This window comes from Ranitomeya variabilis, chromosome 3 (assembly GCF_051348905.1).
Source record: "Ranitomeya variabilis isolate aRanVar5 chromosome 3, aRanVar5.hap1, whole genome shotgun sequence".
Classification (NCBI taxonomy): domain Eukaryota; kingdom Metazoa; phylum Chordata; class Amphibia; order Anura; family Dendrobatidae; genus Ranitomeya; species Ranitomeya variabilis.
The window spans coordinates 750540614-750563916 of NC_135234.1; the positions used below are offsets into that span (position 1 = coordinate 750540614).

At 48.1% G+C, this 23303-nt stretch overlaps 1 protein-coding gene across 1 annotated transcript; it reads left to right on the forward strand.

The window, feature by feature from the left end:
* CTSC (cathepsin C) lies at window positions 1-22677 on the forward strand. The gene is made up of 7 exons (XM_077298571.1): window positions 1-351; window positions 6783-6928; window positions 7581-7744; window positions 9680-9835; window positions 10038-10150; window positions 10253-10384; window positions 21368-22677. The coding sequence occupies exons 1-7, from the start codon at window positions 177-179 to the stop codon at window positions 21868-21870; spliced, it is 1389 nt and encodes a 462-aa protein (XP_077154686.1). The 5' UTR covers window positions 1-176; the 3' UTR covers window positions 21871-22677.
* The last annotated feature ends 626 nt before the right edge of the window (window positions 22678-23303 follow it).

The following is a 23303-nucleotide window of genomic DNA, read 5'->3' on the forward strand; positions in this document are numbered from 1 at the left end:
GCTCTTTACAGGAGAGCCGCCATATTGGGACTTTCTGTCACTGTCCTCTCTCATTTCTACACACGCTTAAGCCAAGACCCCGCCCTCAGATCACATGACCGTCTCACCTCCGCGCGTCACGTGACCGCTGACACTATTTAACCATTGCACGCTGCTCCTCTCTTCCGTACGTGGAGATGGAGGCGCTGAGCTCCGTGCTGGTGGTCGCGCTGCTGGCGGTCTGGAGCCGACCTGCGGCCTCTGACACCCCGGCCAACTGCTCCTTCCCCGACCTGGAGGGGACCTGGGAGTTCAGAGTGAGCCCCAGTAAAGGAGGGGCCCGCACCAAGGACATAGACTGCTCCCTGCTGGGTGAGATGGGGGAGGGGTGCGACCTGCGCGCTGGGGTCGGGGGAGAAGGGGTGTGAGAAGTTATGGTAGACCCCCAACCTGCTGGGCAGTAAAGGGTGAGCTCTGCTGACCAGACCATAGGGATATAATGGGGGTAATAGTGTGAGCTCTGCTGCCCGGGGCATAGTGATATAATGGGGGTAATAGTGTGAGCTCTGCGGGCCAGACCATAGTGATATAATGGGGGTAATAGTGTGGGCTCTGCTGACCGGGGGCATAGTGATATAATGGTAATAGTGTGAGCTCTGCTGCCCGGGGACATAGTGATATAATGGGGGTAATAGTGTGGGCTCTGCTGCCCGGGGACATAGTGATATAATGGTAATAGTGTGAGCTCTGCTGCCCGGGGGCATAGTGATATAATGGGGGTAATAGTGTGAGCTCTGCTGGCCGGGGGCATAGTGATATAATGGGGATAATAGTGTGAGCTCTGCTGCCCGGGGGCATAGTGATATAATGGGGGTAATAGTGTGAGCTCTGCTGCCTGGGGGCATAGTGATATAATGGGGATAATAGTGTGGGCTCTGCTGCCCGGGGACATAGTGATATAATGGTAATAGTGTGAGCTCTGCTGCCCGGGGGCATAGTGATATAATGGGGGTAATAGTGTGAGCTCTGCTGGCCGGGGGCATAGTGATATAATGGGGATAATAGTGTGAGCTCTGCTGCCCGGGGGCATAGTGATATAATGGGGGTAATAGTGTGAGCTCTGCTGCCTGGGGGCATAGTGATATAATGGGGATAATAGTGTGAGCTCTGCTGCCCGGGGGCATAGTGATATAATGGGGGTAATAGTGTGAGCTCTGCTGCCTGGGGGCATAGTGATATAATGGGGGTAATAGTGTGAGCTCTGCTGCCTGGGGACATAGTGATATAATGGGGGTAATAGTGTGGGCTCTGCTGCCCGGGGACATAGTGATATAATGGTAATAGTGTGAGCTCTGCTGCCCGGGGGCATAGTGATATAATGGGGGTAATAGTGTGAGCTCTGCTGGCCGGGGGCATAGTGATATAATGGGGATAATAGTGTGAGCTCTGCTGCCCGGGGGCATAGTGATATAATGGGGGTAATAGTGTGAGCTCTGCTGCCTGGGGGCATAGTGATATAATGGGGATAATAGTGTGAGCTCTGCTGCACGGGGGCATAGTGATATAATGGGGATAATAGTGTGAGCTCTGCTGCCTGGGGGCATAGTGATATAATGGGGGATAATAGTGTGAGCTCTGCTGCCCGGGGGCATAGTGATATAATGGGGGTAATAGTGTGAGCTCTGCTGCCCGGGGACATAGTGATATAATGGTAATAGTGTGAGCTCTGCTGGCCGGGGACATAGTGATATAATGGGGGTAATAGTGTGAGCTCTGCTGCCCGGGGACATAGTGATATAATGGGGGTAATAGTGTGAGCTCTGCTGCACGGGGGCATAGTGATATAATGGGGATAATAGTGTGAGCTCTGCTGCCTGGGGGCATAGTGATATAATGGGGGATAATAGTGTGAGCTCTGCTGGCCGGGGACAGTGATATAATGGGGGTAATAGTGTGAGCTCTGCTGCCCGGGGACATAGTGATATAATGGTAATAGTGTGAGCTCTGCTGCCCGGGGGCATAGTGATATAATGGGGGTAATAGTGCGAGCTCTGCTGCCCGGGGACATAGTGATATAATGGTAATAGTGTGAGCTCTGCTGCCCGGGGGCATAGTGATATAATGGGGGTAATAGTGCGAGCTCTGCTGCCCGGGGGCATAGTGATATAATGGGGGTAATAGTGCGAGCTCTGCTGCCCGGGGGCATAGTGATATAATGGGGGTAATAGTGTGAGCTCTGCTGCCCGGGGACATAGTGATATAATGGTAATAGTGTGAGCTCTGCTGCCCGGGGACATAGTGATATAATGGGGGTAATAGTGTGAGCTCTGCTGCCCGGGGGCATAGTGATATAATGGGGATAATAGTGTGAGCTCTGCTGCCCGGGGACATAGTGATATAATGGGGATAATAGTGTGAGCTCTGCTGCCCGGGGACATAGTGATATAATGGGGGTAATAGTGTGAGCTCTGCTGCCCGGGGACATAGTGATATAATGGTAATAGTGTGAGCTCTGCTGCCCGGGGACATAGTGATATAATGGGGGTAATAGTGTGAGCTCTGCTGCCCGGGGACATAGTGATATAATGGTAATAGTGTGAGCTCTGCTGCCCGGGGGCATAGTGATATAATGGGGGTAATAGTGCGAGCTCTGCTGCCCGGGGGCATAGTGATATAATGGGGGTAATAGTGCGAGCTCTGCTGCCCGGGGGCATAGTGATATAATGGGGGTAATAGTGTGAGCTCTGCTGCCCGGGGACATAGTGATATAATGGGGGTAATAGTGCGAGCTCTGCTGCCCGGGGGCATAGTGATATAATGGGGGTAATAGTGTGAGCTCTGCTGCCCGGGGGCATAGTGATATAATGGGGGTAATAGTGTGAGCTCTGCTGCCCGGGGGCATAGTGATATAATGGGGGTAATAGTGTGAGCTCTGCTGCCTGGGGGCATAGTGATATAATGGGGGTAATAGTGTGAGCTCTGCTGCCTGGGGGCATAGTGATATAATGGGGGTAATAGTGCGAGCTCTGCGGGCCAGACCATAGTGATATAATGGGGGTAATAGTGTGAGCTCTGCTGCCCGGGGCATAGTGATATAATGGGGGTAATAGTGTGAGCTCTGCTGCCCGGGGGCATAGTGATATAATGGGGGTAATAGTGTGAGCTCTGCTGCCCGGGGACATAGTGATATAATGGGGGTAATAGTGTGAGCTCTGCTGCCCGGGGCATAGTGATATAATGGGGGTAATAGTGTGAGCTCTGCTGCCCGGGGGCATAGTGATATAATGGGGGTAATAGTGTGAGCTCTGCTGCCTGGGGGCATAGTGATATAATGGGGGTAATAGTGTGAGCTCTGCTGCCCGGGGGCATAGTGATATAATGGGGGTAATAGTGTGAGCTCTGCTGCCCGGGGACATAGTGATATAATGGGGGTAATAGTGTGAGCTCTGCTGCCCGGGGGCATAGTGATATAATGGGGGTAATAGTGCGAGCTCTGCGGGCCAGACCATAGTGATATAATGGGGGTAATAGTGTGAGCTCTGCTGCCCGGGGACATAGTGATATAATGGGGGTAATAGTGTGAGCTCTGCTGCCCGGGGCATAGTGATATAATGGGGGTAATAGTGTGAGCTCTGCTGCCCGGGGGCATAGTGATATAATGGGGGTAATAGTGTGAGCTCTGCTGCCCGGGGCATAGTGATATAATGGGGGTAATAGTGTGAGCTCTGCTGCCCGGGGACATAGTGATATAATGGGGGTAATAGTGTGAGCTCTGCTGCCCGGGGACATAGTGATATAATGGGGGTAATAGTGTGAGCTCTGCTGCCCGGGGACATAGTGATATAATGGTAATAGTGTGAGCTCTGCTGCCCGGGGGCATAGTGATATAATGGGGGATAATGGTGTGAGCTCTGCTGCCCGGGGACATAGTGATATAATGGGGGTAATAGTGTGAGCTCTGCTGCCCGGGGGCATAGTGATATAATGGGGATAATGGTGTGAGCTCTGCTGCCCGGGGGCATAGTGATATAATGGGGGTAATAGTGTGAGCTCTGCTGCCCGGGGGCATAGTGATATAATGGGGATAATGGTGTGAGCTCTGCTGCCCGGGGACATAGTGATATAATGGAGGATATTAGGGTGAGCTCTGCTGCCCGGGAGCATAGTGATATATTAGGGTGAGCTGTGTTCAGTGATTATAATCGGGTGTGACCCGGCTCGGCTATGTGTCATGTGACCACTTCCTCGCCCACGCACCTATCTGATGTGCTATCTCCGCGGTTCGGCCACATGATCCCCGTGACTCTGCTGATTAGGAAAGTCCAGTAAATCTAGAAGTCCACATGTTGCTTCCTTAATCTTTGCACCAGTGCTTCCTGATATACTGGTGGAAATCACCTTGTAAATAGAAACTGACAAATATCCTATTAACCCCTTTTTATCAGAGCTGGGTGACAATCAATATTTCCGCCAGAGTTATGGGTCTCATTGCAAGCCCTTGCCTTTCTAGGTGGTAGGTTGCCTGTTAGAAGCCTTGATAAACTGGATACTTGTGGTGCAGGAGATGTTCTGCAGCATCTGAGCCCCGGCCCTGCTTTGTGTGGGTGACTCGTGTGCTTCTACCTTGTACTTTCGGTTTTAGCTGAGCGGCCGCCCGGCTGCTACTTTCTGTATTATGTTACATGAGGCTGTAACTTATAGCCACAGTGTAACAGCAGGTGTTGTCTGCTTTCAGCAGGTAAAAGGTTAATCCTTCTGTGGAGTTTTTGGCTTCTTCTGTGGCCACATTGCACAATAGCAAAATGATGTTACTGGTTATATTGGGGGATGGGTTCAGTCTTGGCACAGGGTCCTGAGCACCATGACTAGTAAAGCCCCAGGGCCAATCTGATGTTTGAGGTGAGGTCTCCCAACTCTTCTCCCTGACAAATCCTGTCAAGGAGTGCAGTCTTGGGACAAATATTTCAACACCCTGCCAGAGGAGACTAAGGCTACGTTCACACTAGCGTTGTGCGCCGCTGCGTCGGCGACACAACGCACGCAAAAACGCGGCAAAACGCACGCAAAAACGCTGCGTTTTGCGACGCATGCGTCGGTTTTTGCCGAAAATCGGACGCAAGAAAAATGCAACTTGTTGCGTTTTCTTGGTCCGACGCTTGCGGCAAAAAAGACGCATGTGTGGCACAACGCAACAAAAAAAACGCATGCGTCCCCCATGTTAAGTATAGGGGGCGCATGACGCATGCGTCGCCGCTGCGTCGCCGACGCAAATCCGACGCACATTAGCTTAACGCTAATGTGAACGTAGCCTAAGCCAGGCGTGCAGGTATTGACAGGATCAGCTGACGGCTTGTGTACAATGGGGGTTCTCCAACTTCCAATAACCGATCCTCTTGTTCTTCCTGCAGATGAGCCGCTGTTGCAGACCACAAAGTAGTGCTAGACCAAGTGTTCCTCTGTATGCGGGGAGACAAGGCCGTCCGCAGAACCATCATTGTTCGGCTGATGTCTAATGTGTGGTGGGTGAATGCTTTGAGGTGTGTGTGATGGGGGTCCGAGCTTTGAGTCAAAAATGTGGTAGAGTATAGCTGCGTTCATGTGCTTTCAAGGGTAGAAAGTTGCGGTCTGTGGCTTATACCACTGGACTATAAAAGGATCGAACGTTGAAAGTTCACCTTCTCAATCCTGTTCTCCTCCACTGTAATCAGCGCAGGAGACATAGAAGGCCGCCATACAGCTCAGGTGAACGCTGGGCTTGGATAACTGTCATCTATTGTGTATCGGGGCCTCTGAGCTCTGTGCACTCGTGTCTGAGTCTTTCTTTGGTGTTACATGTCAGGGTGATTTCCTAGCGTCTCCGAAGAAAGGAAAACCTTGTAAATGGAGCCCAAGTGATGTTTGACTTGTACCCTAGGGACCCGTGAGACTTTGGCGCTGTGTGCACTGCCTCTCTGCTTAGGAATGATTTAAGACTAGTTTAAAGTTGAAGATCCACCTAGATTGCCCCAGTGTTTATTCTCTATCGGGTTCCATTTTATATACCAGAGTGAAGGACCACTCCCAGAAGAGTTCCTCTCGATCCTGGGGCCTTGCTATGGCCAATTTAGTTTTTTCTTTTTTACATGGCCGATCGAGATGAGCTGGTCTGAAGTCAAGTCCGATTCTCTTTATCAGTTGGGATCCTGATGGTCTGGGGCCTAGCAAGGACAAAAACAATGACTGGGCTCAGGACCATTGCAATGTAAATCAACTTGCTCCTCCCTAATGACCGTTCATTGGCTTTATCATGTGCCAAGGATAAATGCTTGTCAGTAGGCCACCCTGTCATGATAGATGATCACCGTAGGCTTCAGCAGCCGTGCCCCATGATCTGAAGATACTGCAATAGAGGGTTGTCCAAACTTGTTACATTTTCCTGAAGCAGAATACTGTAGAACATACACTTTAAAATGCACCTTTAAGAGGGGTAGTCCTACACCGTTCACTTCCACATCAGACTATAGGCGCTACTGATCACATCACGGATGCAGAAGTGAGTCGTGCCGGACAACTAACTTCTGTCTTACTATTTAAAGGGTTATTCCCATCTTCATAGATGGATATTGTTGGATTGAGCTCATCAACGCAAGCAATTTGAGTAGCTTTTCAGCTCTCATATCTTAATATGTAAATGAAGCGGCGCTGCACACGTGGGGCCACAGCTCCATTGTAACGCCGCCTGTCTGTGGGATTTGGAATATGGCCTTGTTTGGCGAGGTGGTTTTACATCAGGTAGAAGAAGTCTAATGCTCTCGTTGTTCTAGGGCCAGTGGAGAAGACAACTAGGGTCACTATAAGTCCTCTGGACACTGCAGAAGATGATATGGGAAATGTCGGCTTTGTTACCATCATCTACAACCAAGGCTTTGAAGTCGTAATCAGTGGTTACAAGTGGTTTGCCTTTTTCAAGGTATGTGTGGACTATTCTGGTTTTCTAGTGGAAGATGGGGATCGTGAGCGGAGACCCTTACTCAGGGAAGCTCAGGTGGTCCAATTATACATGATAACCTTTCTATAATGACGCTTTAGGTCTGCGGCTCAGATGGCCACATTTCAGTTTTTGTAAAGACTACAAAATCCTGGACTGGCCACTGCTCTGACCCAAACTTGCAGTCCCATAGGCATTGGAGGCTAGCGTGTCAGTAGACCCATATCCAGCTGGTCCGACATTGCTTTCCTCTACAGCTGTCTGATCCTAGTGCTGCATTTAATATAAAAATGCGTCCCATTTGCAAACCTGTTTGTCTACAGCCCCCATGAAGACCTATCTGACTCCATGGTAACAGACTGCAAACAAAGTGTAGTCACCTACTTCTTCCAGCATAAATTTTGAAGAGAAGCAAAAGTAGAGGACAGATGAACTCCTGTACTCCATGTCACTCTTTTGCCTACAGACCCCTTATAAATGGGAATAATAATGTGGTTTCTACAACCCAGGAACAAAGGCCGGTTTGGGAGGGGGATATGATCGTAGGAGATCTTGTATGGCATGTAGTTTAGGACCATCTCGGGGAGTCTGGTGCTTGTGGTTGGCTGCATAACTCTGTGTTCTTCACTTTCAGTATGAGCAACATGACACGAATGTCACCAGCTACTGCCATGACACCTTCCCTGGTTGGGTGCACGACGTGCTGGGGAATAACTGGGCCTGCTTCGTCGCCAAGAAAAACTCCTCTGGGTCGGGCATAAAAGTGAACCCAGTGCCGTTTCCCAAGGAAGGAGGATGGTGAGTGTTGTAGTATAAATGGTTGTGGGCCCAGAGGTTATGACTGGTGATGAGCGCAAGTGCTCGTTACTCAAGATTATGGAGGGTGTTCTGGTACGCAGAGAGTATCGTGGGTGCTCCAGGGACATGTTCGCGTTCCTGTGGCCCCATGATTCATGACTGCCTGGCATACACAGGTAATCCCCACCGACAGTCTGTCCTAATCTCACCCCATTTGTGGACCAACTTGTAGGTTGGAATATGTCTGTATCTCAGAAAAATGAATTCTAAGTGGGCAAGCATTGTGCAATAGAAATACCCGGTAACTTGATTCTACGGTTGGATATAATTATGCCGATGCCTAAATTAAGGATGTGAAGTCTTTATGTTCATGCATGGATGTATTACTGCTTCTAATTTAAAGGCGTGGTCTCAAGTTTCTCATGGGTTAAAACCTTGCAGTGGCTGTTTTTGATAGGAAAGGTATGCCTCTTGCATGCTGTATAGCAGAGATAAAGCGACTTCTGCTTGTAGGAGCGCACCATTCATACCAGCGGCTCCGGTTGGTCTGAACTGAAGCGATCAGGAGATCGGACCACCGTGCACAGACTTGGCCGCAGCTCTTCTGATCGGAGAGTGACTGCTTCATACATCTCTGCGAGGCTCAGTCAAGTAGGGAAATCTGCAGCCAAGTCTGTGCTTTGCGGTCTGATTTTGGACCAATTCGTGTGAATGAGTCCTTAACCCCTTCCATGACGCGGCCAGTTTCCTTTCCATTTTTGAATTTTATTTTTATTTTTTATTTTTTGCCTCCCCTTGTTCCAAGAGACAATTTTTTTTCTTTCTTTTTTTTTTTTTTTAAGCACCGTATATACTCGAGTATAAGCCGAAACACCTAATTTTGCCTCAAAAACTGGGAAAACATTGACTCGAGTATAAGCCTAGCAGCTACTGGTAAATTTCAAAAATAAAATGATACCAATAAAAGTAAAATTAATTGACACATCAGTAGGTTAAACGTTTTTGAATATCCATATTGAATCTGGAGCCCCATATAATGCTTCATACAGTTCATGATGAGCCTCATAAGATGCTCCATACAGTTCATAATGGGCCCCATAAGATGCTCCATATTAAAATATGCCCCATATAATGCTGCATAAAAAGCTAATGATAGCCCCATAAGATGCTCCATAGAATATTATGCCCCATATGCTGCTGCTGCAATTAAAAACTACTCTCCTCTTGTCACTGGGGGTCTGGTGCTGATGCCCTGACCAAGTGGGGACACCGACGGTGCTATGGGGGACAGGTGCGGGAGTCACAGCTGGCTCAGGCCCCCGGCACTTGCGATTTTCACCTGTCCCCGTTCCACAGCTTCGTTCCGCTGTGTCTTCCGGGTCTCTGTTGTGACTGTTCAGGCAGAAGGCGCGCACTAACCACGTCATCACACCCTCTGACCTGAACGTCACAGCCAGAGGACGCAGAAGACAGAGCCCGGCAGTGGAACGGGGACAGGTGAATATCGCATGGCTCACCCTCCCCCATTATACTCACCTGCTCCTGGCGCATTGTCTGCTTCTCCAATGGTCTCTGGCGCCGGCAGCTTGTTCCTGTGTTCAGCGGTCACATGGTACCGCTCATTAAAGTAATGAATATGCATGCCACCCCTATTGTAGTGAAGTCGCGTCCATATTCATTAGTTTAATGAGCGGTATCAGTGACCGCTGAACACAGGAAGAGCTGCGGGCGCCAGAGACCGCTCTCGGAGCAGGTGAGTATGATGTGACAGCCACCGCTCCCCCGCCGACCCCATGGGACAATGACTCGAGTATAAGCCAAGAGGGGCACTTTCAGCCTAAAAAAAAAATGGGCTGAAAATCTCAGCTTATACTCGAGTATATAATTTTTATCCGCTATGTATATAAACTAATCTTTACCCTTCTCCTACTTCAGGACCTCACGTTCAACCTTCAAAAGCAACCATGGATTTGTGCAACAAATAAACTCTGCCCAGAAATCTTGGACTGCGAGGGTGTACCCTGAACTGGATGGGCTATCGATGGAGGATCTTCTGAGACGAGCTGGCGGGCGTAAATCTAAAATTCCAAAGTATGTCAGTCTGGATGAGAATCCTGTGGTGCAGCGGTATCTCCGCATTGTGCTGCATTTACTGCCCTACGATGGGGCAGATACCAGTAGTGCTCCATACACTGGCCTGTGCCCGTACTCTGCCCATGTATTTTCAGGTTATTTTGTGGGGTTTTTTGTTTTGGGGGAACTAAATTGTATTTGTTTTCCTGTGATCTCGCAGCATTCCGCCTCCAGCTCCTCTGCCCACTGATGAGAAATTTCAAGGTCTCCCCAATGCTTGGGATTGGCGCGACGTTAAGGGCTACAACTTCGTCAGCCCTGTTAGGAATCAAGGTAGTGTTACCAGACAGTTCAGTTCTTCAGAGTTAAACCAGGGAGGGAAAGACTGACCTGTGTGTGTTGTGTGTGTTTTTTTTTTTTTTTTTTTTAACACAGGATCTTGTGGCAGCTGTTACGCGTTCGCAACCATGGGAATGTTGGAAGCCCGAATCCGTGTGATGACCAAACTTAAACAAAAGCCCACACTGAGCCCCCAACAGGTGGTCTCCTGCAGTAACTACTCCCAAGGTAAGTGGCCTCTGGGACGTAAAATCGCACATCCTTAACCCCGGCGTGATGGATAGAATACTTGGTAAGTCCGATGCCTAGCAATGTGCATGTCCTCCTGGTGGACTCTCAGGCTCGGTCACTTTGCCCACCGCCGAGTCTCTTGTGCAATGAGCGGCTGATAGAAACTGCCTTCTGCTTCTCAGGAGAAGAGCGAAGCCTCCGGTATATGAATTTTTGTAAGGCTGTGTTCCAACATGAGTTTTTGATGCTGCATGTTTTCACTTCAGTGGATGGGAAATCTAATGCCCACTGCGCCATTTATTTATAATTTTTTTTTTTTTTTACTGCAGGTGCAGTCTTCTGAGAGCTTGTGCTACACAGAGCAGGGCTTCACCCATGCTATGTGTAGCAGAAATGATCATCTGGTATGAACGCTGACCACAGATCCTCCATCTGTCATGTCAAACCATGGGTTTAGTGACGCGCTTCTGATGCTCGCATGTTGAATGCCGCTGTCAGATTGACAGCGGCGTTTAACATAATCACAGATGCCGGTGGATCGCGATTCCACCTGCGGCTGTTGGAGGCACATAACAGCTGATCAGATCGTCGGTCATGTGCCGGCACTGAGCCCGCATCAAATACTAGGACACGACCTATGACGTACCTACACGTCATTGATCGTGAAGGGGTTAATATGTTGGAGCTGTGGAAGACTGGATGCCAAGCTCTTTAAAGATTTTCATGTGACAATTACGGCTTGTGCTTGGTGGTAATGGCATTTCTGGTCTATTCACAGGTTTTCCGTGATTAACTGCCTATTTCTAGTTCATGGAGGTAAACTGTCCTTTTTGAGCAACAAGGAAACTAATAAACTAATTAGTCTCGTGAGCTCAGACTGGGTGGAGACTGGCTAGTCTAATTTCCGCTCGGTGTGATTTAGGTGTGTTTTGCTAGATTATTTTTTTTGTTATACTCTGAGGTGTCAGTGAGCTATAAGGAGAGACCACGTTCAGACGTGATTTGTGGATCGCCCACAAGTCTTTCAACCTGAACTTGACAACTTGAAGAAAAGCCTATGAGGCGAAGTTCAGATCCGACTTACAGCCAGTTCGGCATCAGTGTTCACACATCTGCGTGTCGCAATCAGTCTTTTGCCGTATGTGCTTGTGCTCCACCTGGTTGTGGCTGCATGGAGCCATGATTTCCAGGACATCCCCCCCCCCCCCCCCCTGACAGCACCCTGGAGGACGTCCTCCTCCTTGCAGGGACAGGAAACACACGAGAGGTTAAAAGGTCCCACTCTGCCCCCTTTCCTTCAGTGTTTTTCCTGTCCCTGCATGGAGGGACACACGAGAGCGCAGTGAGCAGCAGCTTACCAAGAGGGCTCAGGGGGATCGTGAGGCTGGTCCAATATCCTTCCCCCTGTCAAGTGGCCCAGGGCTGAAACTTCCCGGTGGGGGGAGTCCCTCTGCCCCAGAGACCAGTGAGCGGACGGGCTCCTGGGTAAGAGCTGCTCTTCCCGGTGGGAGACTCGCTGCTCAGGCGCCATGTCTGGAGAGGATGAGGTGCCCAGAACCATGCTTTCCACACAGGAACGCAGATTGGTCGGCAGGAGCAGCAAGCGTCACTTCCGGTGACATCAGCACCTGGATCCGGCCTGCGTTTCACATCGTGGAACGCAGAAGTAGCTGGAGGAACAAGACGAGCGCCGCTTCTGGTAAGGTGAGCGCTTGATCCAGTGGGCGTTCCACATTGTGGAAAGAGGACTCTGCATCAGGAGGTGAGCGTCGCTGACATCGGAGCAACAGACAACGCGGTAGAGTGCACCCTGCAGTGTCCTGATGCCCGACACGCACCGACGGATACACCTGGACACGCACTCTGACATTCAGCCTAGTCCTGACTATCCCTATTCTTGTGTCCTCTAGGATAAGGATATCCCACAGGCACCCCTACCAATGGCAGAAAAGCCAGGCAAGGCCTCGGCAAAGTGTAACCGTTGCTCCATATGCCATGTTAAACTGCCATATGCTTACAAAAAGGCCCTCTGCAGTTCATGCATTTCTAAGGTCGTACAAGAGGAGCAACCATCCCTCTTGTCTGAAATGAGGAGTTTAATCCACGAGGAAGAGCAACCTTCCTTGGCTACTATATCACAGCAGCGCCTGTCCAGGCCCGAGCCGTAAGAGACCTAGATGGGATCCAGAGCAGAGAGATTTGGATCTATCCTCAGATGAGGAATCAGACTGTAAGGGCTCAGGCCAAGAAGAGGATGAACTTCCACTAGAGGATCAGGACCAAGGCAGGAAGTCTCTTTCCAGTGGAGGTTACGGAAGACCTGGTACACGCAGTGAGAAATACCATGCAGACGGAGGTCCACAGTCCAGGCAGGATCTAATGTTTGGAGGTCTTACATCTCAGAGGCAGACTGTTCCCTATAAGCGAACATATCCGTCTCATGATATTACAGGAATGGAAGGATGCAGAACGTAGACTAGTGATGTCCCGGGAGTTTAAAAGTCGCCTACCATTTGACCCAGATGACATGGGGCAATTAGAAGAACATTTAGTTAAGACCCCCGCGGGCTGAAATTTCCTCTCTACCTATTATAAAATCTGCAATGGAATTCCTGGCTGATACTTCGGCCAAATCCGTGAAATACGCTGTCAGAAACTGCTTTGTCTAACGCAACTCGTAGAGCTATTTGGCTTAAATCCTGGTCAGGAAAGAATTTATTTTTGGAGGCGTTATGTGCCGTACCATTCTCAGGGTCCAGGGTATTTGGGCAGGCCTTAGATGACATCTTTTAAGTTTAAGTCTGATAGTAAAAAAAAAAAAAGGGTTTTCTGAGGATAAACCTAAAACCTTTCTGCCTTTTCGGAAAAGGACGCCCCCTCGCAAACAACCTAATTACAGAGAGCAATGGAGATCCAACAGAGGAACCTATAGGAGTTCCTATACTCAGAGCAGAAGGGGAAAAAATTCCCTCTTTGGATCTAGCTCTAGAAGGCAATGACGCCATAGGTATAGGGGGCGGCTCAGTCTTTTTGTGAACAACTGGGACATATCACCAAAAACGAATGTCTTAAATATAATATCAGAGGGCTACAGAATAGAACTTCTCTCCCCCGCCCCAAAGATATATCACACCAACCATCGTTGCAGCCGATTCCTCAGTGTATGTGGACCTTCAGGAGCTAGTCAACTCCAAAGTCATAGTGTGGGTTCGCTCATCAGAAATAGGCAGAGGTCACTACTCATCCCTATTCTCAATCCCAAAACCTTTAGGGGAAACGCGCACAATCCATAAACCTGAAACCGTTAAACGTATGGGTCAGATACAAGAGGTTCAGGATGGAATCTATAAGGTCAACCATCCACCTCATAGACAAAAACTCAGTGATGTGCACTCTTGACCTGAAGAGTACTTATCAGGTTCCGATCCATCCAACTTCTCAGGAACTTCTGAGATTCTCTGTAAGCCTACCAGACTGCACCTGCCACCTCCAATTTCAATGCCTCCCGTTCGGTTTGGCCTCGGCTCCCAAAATATTTACAAAATTGGTTGCAGAGGTAGTTGCCTACCTAAGAAGCCAAGGAGTTAAAATAATGCCTTATTTGGACGATTTTTTCCTGGTGGCCCGATCCTCAGAAACCTTACTCCTACACAGATCGAACCATTGCGATGATGGAACACCTTGGCTGGGTGGTCAATCGGAAGAAGTCACATCTAAAACCCGAGTTTCGAAAAGTATTCCTTGGAGTGCTTCTGGACTCTACCTGCAGGCAATCCTTTCTACCAAGAGAAAAGCAGGAGTCGGTAAGGAAGATGATCAAGTTCCTGAAGCATCGAGTTACCATAAGATCAGCCATGAAAATGCTAGGAATAATGACAGCGTGCATCACTTGTCAGGTGGGCTCAAGACCATTAGAGACAAGTACTCTCAGTATGGGATCGCCGCCAGATGTCTCTAGACAGGCCAATGCGACTATCAACAGGAGTGAGAAGATCTTTACTGTGGTGGACCCAACTCAACAACCTAAGGACAGGTGTCTCATGGATTCCGTCCTCTTGTGTGGTAATCACAACAGACGCCAGTCAGTGGGGATAGGGAGCGCAAATAGAAGGAAACTTCTTTCAGTGCAGATGGCCCGAAGACATCAGTTACAAGTCATCAAACTTCAGGGAACTTTATGCAGTTTGGGAAACCCTAAGAAGGAACCCATTCACGTTTAAAGAACAAGCATTTAACGGACAACATGACTGCAGTGTCATTCCTGAGACACCAGCATTACAAATCTAGCACACAAGATTTTTGTCTGGGCAGAGAATATGGTCCTTTCAATAACAGCGGTGCACCTGGAAGGGTCACAAAATATCTTGGCCGACTATCTAAGCAGAACAAAAGCCTGTTCGACAGAATGGGAACTAAACCAAGAAGTTTTCCAGCTATTTTGCGACCATTGGGGGAACACCCAGAATAGATTTGTTTGCCACAAGAAAAAAAATTCAAAGGTGCCCAGACTCTATTCTCTGAATCTTTCAGACATGCCAGAAGCAGTTGACGCCCTAAGCCAGACATGGGACGAACCACTGTCCTACGCCTTTCCCCCGCTGGCACTCAATCCGGCGGTACTCAGAAAAATCCAGGCAAGAGTTCTGTTGATTTGTTCTCTTCTGGCCGAACGTGGTTCCCGTTGCTGGGATCCATGGCTGTAGAGAACCCAATCAAACGTCCTCTGTGGAAGGACGTCATCCATCAGGGTCCTGTCTTGCATCAGAACCCGGGAAGGTTGCACCTTTCAGCATGGATCCTGAAAGGGACATCTTGAAAGCCCAGGGTGTATCGGATCAAGTCATTTCTACTATACAAGCTAGTAGGATACCAGTAACTTCGGCGATCTACTACAAGATCTGGAAAAAATACTGTATGGAGGGTGGCAGGTCTGCCATCGTAGCAGAGAACCCTGATGTCCCTAGAGTCCTGGATTTTCTTCAGGCAGGGTTCAACATGGGTCTTAGGCCTAGTACCCTTAAGGTACAGATTTTGGCCCTCAGCACTTATTTGGACTACCCTTTTTAGCCTCTCACCCGTGGGTAATTAGGTTTGTTATAGCCATCCAGAGATTGCACCCCACTATTAGGCAGTTAACTCCCCCCTGGGACTTAAACCTGGTCCTCAGGGCTCTTTGTAAAGAACCTTATGCCCTTGATGAAAATATGCCTATCTCAGTTTGCACATGGAAAACTGCTTTCCTAGTGGCCATTACGACAGCTAAGAGTGGGGGGGGTCTCTATCAGAGACCTGTATCTACAGTTTTGGGATGACCACATAATTTTAAAACTAGACCCATCTTTTATCCCCAAGATGGCATCAGTTCAAAATCGGAACCAGAAAATAATTTTACCCTCCTTTTGCAAAAAAGCCTCAAATGCAAAGGAGCAGTCTTTACACTCCTTGGATGTTAGACGAGCAGTAATCTATCTAGAGGCCACTAGTACCTGGAAGAGGGACCCTAACTTGCTTATCCTTTTTGGGGGTAAAAATAGAGGTAAAAAAGCTTCCAAAACCTCTATAGCTAGATGGATCACAACAGTAATTTCTAAAGCCTATTTATCTGAAGGGGTAGACTGTCCAGTAGGGATAAAGGCTCATTCTACTAGGGCCATGTCAGCATCATGGGCTGAACGAGCAGGAGCTTCCTTAGAACAAATATGCAAGGCCGCGACCTGGGCCAGGGTAAATACATTCTGTAAACATTATAAACTTGACGTGATGTTTGAGCTGGTCACCAGATGTCATTTGGGAGAAAAGTTCTCCAAGCAGTAATCCCACCCTAAGGCTATGTTCACACGATCCTTTTTTTGATCCTTTTTTTTTTTTTTTCAGGTCCTGATTTGGAAAACCCGCAGTGCAAAACTGCACTGCTGATTTTCCTGCGGATTCTTCTGCGGATTCCTCTGCGGGTTTTCAACAGCACTTTCCTATTGGTGCATGTTGAAAACAGGAGCGGAATCCGCAGAAAGGAATAGACATGGTACTTCTTTTTTTCTGCAGGCAAATCCGCGCGGATTTGCCTGCGAAAAAAAGGATAGTGGGCACAGCGGTTTTTGTTTTCCATAGGGTTACATTGTACTGTACCCTGCATGGAAAACGGCTGCGGATCCGCAGCTGCAAAACCGCTACGGATCCGCAGCAAAAAAAGATCGTGTGAACAAGCCCTAAGGGAGTTTTCTGTGGTTCTTCTCCAGGGTGCTGTCAGGAGGATGTCCTGGAAAATGGATGTTAGGGGGCCTACTCGCACAGCGACGCTGCAGCGATACAGACAACGATGCTGATCGCTGCAGCGTCGCTGTTTTGTCGCTGTGTGGTCGCTGGGGAGCTGTCACACAGACAGCTCTCTCCAGCGACCAATGATCAGGGGAACGACTTCGGCATCGTTGAAACTGTCTTCAACGATGCCGAAGTCCCCCTGCAGCACCCGGGTAACCAGGGTAAACATCGGGTTACTAAGCGCAGGGCCGCGCTTAGTAACCCGATGTTTACCCTGGTTACCAGCGTAAATGTAAAAAAAACAAACAGTACATACTCACCATCTGTTGCCCGTCAGGTCCCTTGGCGTCCGCTTCCTGCTCTGACTGAGCCGCCGTACAGTGAGAGCAGAGCGCAGCGGTGACTTCACTGCTGTGCTCTCACTTTACGGCGGCAGTCAGAGCAGGAAGCAGACGCCAAGGGACCTGACGGGCAACAGATGGTGAGTATGTAGTGTTTGTCTTTTTTTACATTTACGCTGGTAACCAGGGTAAACATCGGGTTACTAAGCGCGGCCCTGCGCTTAGTAACCCGATGTTTACCCTGGTTACCAGTGAAGACATAGCTGGATCGGTGTCACACACACCGATTCAGCGATGTCAGCGGGACCTCAACGACCAAAAAAAGGTCCAGGCCATTCTGACACGACCAGCGATCTCACAGCAGGGGCCTGATCGCTGGTACGTGTCACACATAGCGAGATCGCTACTGAGGTCGCTGTTGCGTCACAAAACTAGTGACTCAGCAGCGATCTCGCTAGCGATCTCGCTATGTGAGACGGGGCCTTTAGACCTACCGGTAATTTGGTTTCCAGGAGTCCATCCTGACAGCACCGTTACTTCTGTATAGCAGGAGTGTGCCCAGTAACCTACAGACAGTGTCAGGTCAGCGCCATTATATGATACCTGGTGATGACATCCGTCTTGTAGTTGTTGTTTTGAGTTAATGATGCCGGAGGTCTGCATGTGGTGCTCTGATTAGGTGTTCATAATGCAGACCGCTGACAGGTCACTGATCCCCCCCCTAGCTTACAGAATGAATATCTGTACATACTGAAGGAAAAAACCCTTCTGCGGGCAGTCGCCGGCCATGGCCCCCTGCGCTGCAGCATAAATGCATGTTTAATGTCCCAATAATAAATGTGGTTGATGTTATTCAGATGACAAAAAACAATTTTAAAATGGCACCTGCGCAGTACCGTGTGTGTGGTGTACATACGCACCTGCATGCAGAAGGATTTTTTTTTTTTTTTTTTTTTCCCTTTAGTGAATATAGAGATATTCATTATGTAAACTAGGGGTCAGTGAGGGATCAGTGACCGGCCAGCGGTCTGCATTATGAATATCTAATCAGAGCACCACATGTAGACACCCCCCCCCCCCCACAGGCTGCCCTGGAACACTAGCATATCATTAACTCAAAACAACCACAAGACTGATTTCATCACCAGGTATCTTTGTAATCAGCATAAATTACTGAGCACAATCCTGCTGACAGGTTCCCTTTAAGTCCATCTTTAGCTTTTAATACTTTATTGGCCAGCCTCTGCTCTTCAGGACCAACTTGCATTTCTGTGGCAGTGAGTGAACAAGATGTTCACGAGTGACGAGGTGGATACAGGCTGGGTCGGAGCCTCAATCCACTCAGGCTTGGTCCTTGGCTGTTTTCTAGAGATCTCTAATGATGCCTTGTGCCACATTTTCAATTGAATTGAGGACTGAGCTGGCCAGCCAATAGTAGCCACCGTGTTTTGTTTTTCCCACTCCGGTACCATCTTGGCTCTGTGACAAGGAACATTATCATCCTGGAAGGTTTAATCCCCCTGAGAACTGGTCTTAAGCAGAAGGCCGCAGGTTCTTCTGAAGGATGTCTGTCTTATTTTTTATTTTGCATTAACCAAACCCTCCACAATACAAAGCCTTCCAACAGTGTCTGCCATGCAGCCCCAGACCATTACTTCCATCAGATGTTTCACAGGAGACCAAACTCTCTGGCTTGTGCTTAGGTGGGAACCTTCTCACATTAGACTTGCCATCGTTTCCCAAAATGAAAAAAGTGCTTTCTTCATGAAATGGCACTCCTCCTTTCTCCACTTGACTATTTCAGTGACCACAATTCTCGCCTTTTAGTCTGTGTGGCTTCTTATGGGCCTTACAGCCTCCAAACATCTCTTCCTAACAGTTGATGTTGCGACCTCCACTTTCACTTTTCTTGCCATTCTCGCAGAAGCTGAGGAGAGATGATCTTTTGATTGAAAAGGGAGAATAGAGGACTAAAACTATCCCTTGCCAATGTCTTTCTGGGATGACCAGATCTGGGCCTATACCAAGTTATTCCAAGCTGCTTATATTTCTGCAAAGTTATTACAGCCACCCTCCTTCCCTGCAATGTGTGGGCCAGAATAACCCTCTCCGTGCAGTACCACAACTCGCACACGATCCTCCGCTGTCAAAAATCTGAAGGCTCCTATCATAGCTGGATCTCCTGGTCTTTAGATTGACGAACGAATAAAATCAGCAAATGTAAAGCAGCAGAATGATTGGCTACCACATCCCGCTTGGGCTTGGTCACATGAGCATAATCTGTGGTTGGCTAATTTTGGATCTGATTTTGTACAATATTCAGTTGTGGTGTTTTGTGGTTTGTTTTTTTTTAATTCTCATTTTGTTCCAGAAATTGCTAAAAATCTTACCGGGAACGAAATATGAAATTTGAATTTTGTATACAACCATATACCGTATATACTCGAGTATAAGCCCCCCCCCCCTAATTTTGCCACAAAAAACTGGGAAAACTTATTGACTCGAGTATAAGCCTAGGGTGGAAAATGCAGCAGCTACCGGTGAATTTCAAAAATAAAAATAGATGCTCCATACCGTTCATTATGGCCCCATAGCTGTGCCATATAGTGCTCTGCACCGTTCATTATTGCCCCATAGCTGTGCCATATAGTGCTCTGCTCCGTTCATTATTGCCCCATAGCTGTGCCATATAGTGCTCTGCTCCGTTCATTATTGCCCCATAGCTGTGCCATATAGTGCTCTGTGCCATATAGTGCTCTGCACCGTTCATTATTGCCCCATAGCTGTGCCATATAGTGCTCTGCACCATTATTGCCCCATAGCTGTGCCATATAGTGCTCTGCACCATTATTGCCCCATAGCTGTGCCATATAGTGCTCTGCACCGTTCATTATTGCCCCATAGCTGTGCCATATAGTGCTCTGCTCCGTTCATTATTGCCCCATAGCTGTACCATAGAAAGCTGTGCCATATAGTGCTCTGCTGCGTTCATCATTGCCCCATAGCTGTGCCATATAGTGCTCTGCTCCGTTCATTATTGCCCCATAGCTGTGCCATATAGTGCTCTGCTCCGTTCATTATTGCCCCATAGCTGTGCCATATAGTGCTCTGCTCCGTTCATTATTGCCCCATAGCTGTGCCATATAGTGCTCTGCACCGTTCATTATTGCCCCATAGCTGTGCCATAGAAAGCTGTGCTGCTGCTGCAATAAAAATAATAAATGACATACTCACCTCTCTTGCTTGCAGCTCCTCAGCGTCCCGTCCCGGCGTCTCTCTGCACTGACTGATCAGGCAGAGGGCGGCGCGCACACTATATGCGTCATCGCGCTCTCTGACCTGCACAGTCAGTGCGGAGAGACGCTGGGAAGATGGAGCGACGCCCGGCGTGTGGAACGCGGACAGGTGAATATGCGATACTTACCTGCTCCCGGCGTCCTGCTCCTTCCCCCGGACAGCTGGTCTTCGGGTGCCGCAGCTCTGCCTCTGTTAGCGGTCACCGCTGATTAGAGAAATGAATAGGCGGCTCCGCCCCTATGGGTGTGGAGTCCATATTCATTTCTCTAATGAGCGGTCCCACGTGACCGCTCAGGGGAAGAGCTGCGGCACCCGGAGACCGTGGGACGGGCAGGGGAAGCGCCAGGAGCCCCGGAAGCAGGTAAGTATGCCTCAGCGCCCTCTCACCCACCGACCGTGACTCGAGTATAAGCCAAGAGGGGCACTTTCAGCCCAAAAATTTGGGCTGAAAATCTCGGCTTATACTCGAGTATATACGGTATATAATATGTCACATTAGTGTCGAAGATATTTCACAGAAGACGTTTTAAACTTGAAAAATCAATTTCTCCTATGCAGAACTTTTCAACACCACTGTATATCTTGAAAGTTTAGATGTATAGAGATTGCATCCAATGTAATACACAAGATTAACTAAAATTTGTAAACATGCACAAAAATAAAATGTCACCACATTCGTCTCCAGTTTAGACTCTACTTCACCTTGAGGGACATTTGGTTTCTTATTGGCCTCACCTTGCTGTGTTTTTTTTTTTTTTGTTTTTTTTTGTTTCTTGATTTTAATTATTTTATACTTATTGCATGATGATAAGAAGTCAAACACTTATGATTTAGGCTTGGCTCTCATTTACATTGGAATTACTACTTGCTTATAGGCTTCTTTAATATTTAGACTGAGTTCATACACCATGTTTCACCATCCAAGAAAGGAGAATGGGTTTGGAGCAAATGCTCCTTTGCAGATGGCTGTTTTTTGCCTTGAGTGTTGTCTTTAGGTTTTGGTTTTTGGCCGACCTCCTTCGTCAATGTTGTTCCACCGTGTAGACTTCTTGACATCCTTCACTTTCATGTCTCTTCTTCGCAGGTTGTGATGGTGGCTTCCCTTACCTGATCTCTGGCAAATACATCCAGGACTACGGTATCGTAGAAGAGTCCGATTTTCCGTACACCGGCCAGTCCTCCACCTGTACCCTGAAGGATAACTACTACAGATACTACTCCTCCGAGTATCACTACGTGGGAGGGTTCTACGGGGGCTGCAACGAAGCCTACATGAAGTACGAGTTGCTTGCCGGGGGTCCTATAGCCGTAGCCTTCGAGGTTTACGATGACTTTGGGTATTATTCAGGAGGCATCTACCACCACACGGGGCTGCAGGATCGATTCAACCCATTCCAGTTAACAAACCACGCAGTTCTCCTGGTGGGGTATGGAGCGGACTCAAATACTGGTGAGAAGTACTGGATCGTGAAGAACAGCTGGGGGGAGTCGTGGGGGGAGAAGGGTTTCTTCCGAATACGGAGGGGCACAAACGAGTGTGCAATTGAAAGTATAGCTGTATCTGCCACACCTATTCCAAAACTGTAAGAGCCTGTGTGTACAGTAGAGGTGGGATGGCTCCATGCTGGACATGCACAATGTTTAATGAATCTTCGCAATCATGCTGTAACTGAGACTGGGGGGATTCACAATCTGACCTACCGAACCCCTAAACCATGGCAATTATTGGTCTAGATCTGCCAGTGATTAATCATGTCCTGACATATTTGGCTTAAGTGCTGTTATCAGTTGGGTCACGTGACATTATGATGTGACCGCTGCAGCCAGTTGGAGGCTGCTGATCAGCTGCAACCTTCTTGGTATTCCTTCTGAGTAGATCTTTGATCTGGCGGAATATTAAAGGATGCAGCCGATGAGCAGGATGCAGACACGAGGCCCGGACCCCCTGAATCTGGAGGTGTAGAGGCTTCTGTGGCAATCCTAGGTATGGCTGTATGGAGGTCCAGGTAATGTGGCCAATTTGGCTATGGCCAGGCTCAGATCTGCCGATATTCACATGTTTCCCCCTGGTCTCTTCTGCGCTTTTATATTCAGATCTTGCTTTGCCATCAATAAAAAAAACAACCCTGCATTTATAGGGTGAGCGGCTGTGTACACGTGCACTAGGAGAACTCTCTCCAGAAAGGGATTTCATGTGCCTTAATGCAACTTATTATCAGGGACTTTTTTTTTTTTTTTTTATAGTGCCATCTGTGAAATTTTAATGATTATCAATAAAGATTGTTTTATATATTTGAAAAAAACAAAAAAACTGCTCTTTCTCGTCATGCAAACTATGGGGCGGGGGAAAATTTTTTTAAAGGGATTATAAAGCCACTCTGACATGGATTTCTTAAAAAAAAAAAAAAAACAGCACCACTTGGTCTAAGCAAGCTGTTGCATAATGTATGCAATTTTGTATTGTGAAATCTGGTGCGTGATCCACTGTAACCTGTTAGGTTATCCATGTGCTGGAGGAAAATGGTGACAAACTGACCATGTGAATCAAGTGGTGGTGTGTAGTGTGTGGTTTTTTTTTTTTTTGTTTTTTTTTTTTTTTTTTTTTCCTTCCTTAAAACCAATAATCAGTGTTTTATGTGTGGAGCTGGCACCAATCAACATTTAATATTCGGTGTAGTGGATGCTTTTGGAACTGCAGCTCGGATCATTTTGTTGGGTTGTTTTATATCAGAAGGGGTTCGGGTTCCTATAGTGTTGTCCAAATGTGGCCCGTTAGGCTGGCGTCACACTAGCGTAGCATACGGACGAGTGCTATGCGAGAAAACATCACATGTCACTCGGACTAGTGTTAATCTATGGGGCAGCTCACAACTTTTTTTTTTTTTTTTTTTTTTTGGGGGGGGGGTTGCATATTCTACATGCATGCTGCGATTTTGCGCATATATTGGCTGAGTCTCGCCAATGCAAGCGAGGGGGGGGGGGGGGAAATCGGACACAACACAAACCATGAGTGCTATCTG

What these genes read in the sequence shown, in the direction of transcription:
- CTSC (XM_077298571.1), top strand. Translation starts at nt 177, where the DNA reads ATGGAGGCGCTGAGCTCCGTGCTGGTGGTCGCGCTGCTGGCGGTCTGG. An exon ending in TTTCCCAAGGAAGGAGGATG is followed by an intron (nt 7,745 to 9,679) that starts GTGAGTGTTGTA and finishes CTCCTACTTCAG; the next exon opens with GACCTCACGTTCAACCTTCA. An exon ending in CTGCAGTAACTACTCCCAAG is followed by an intron (nt 10,385 to 21,367) that starts GTAAGTGGCCTC and finishes TCTTCTTCGCAG; the next exon opens with GTTGTGATGGTGGCTTCCCT.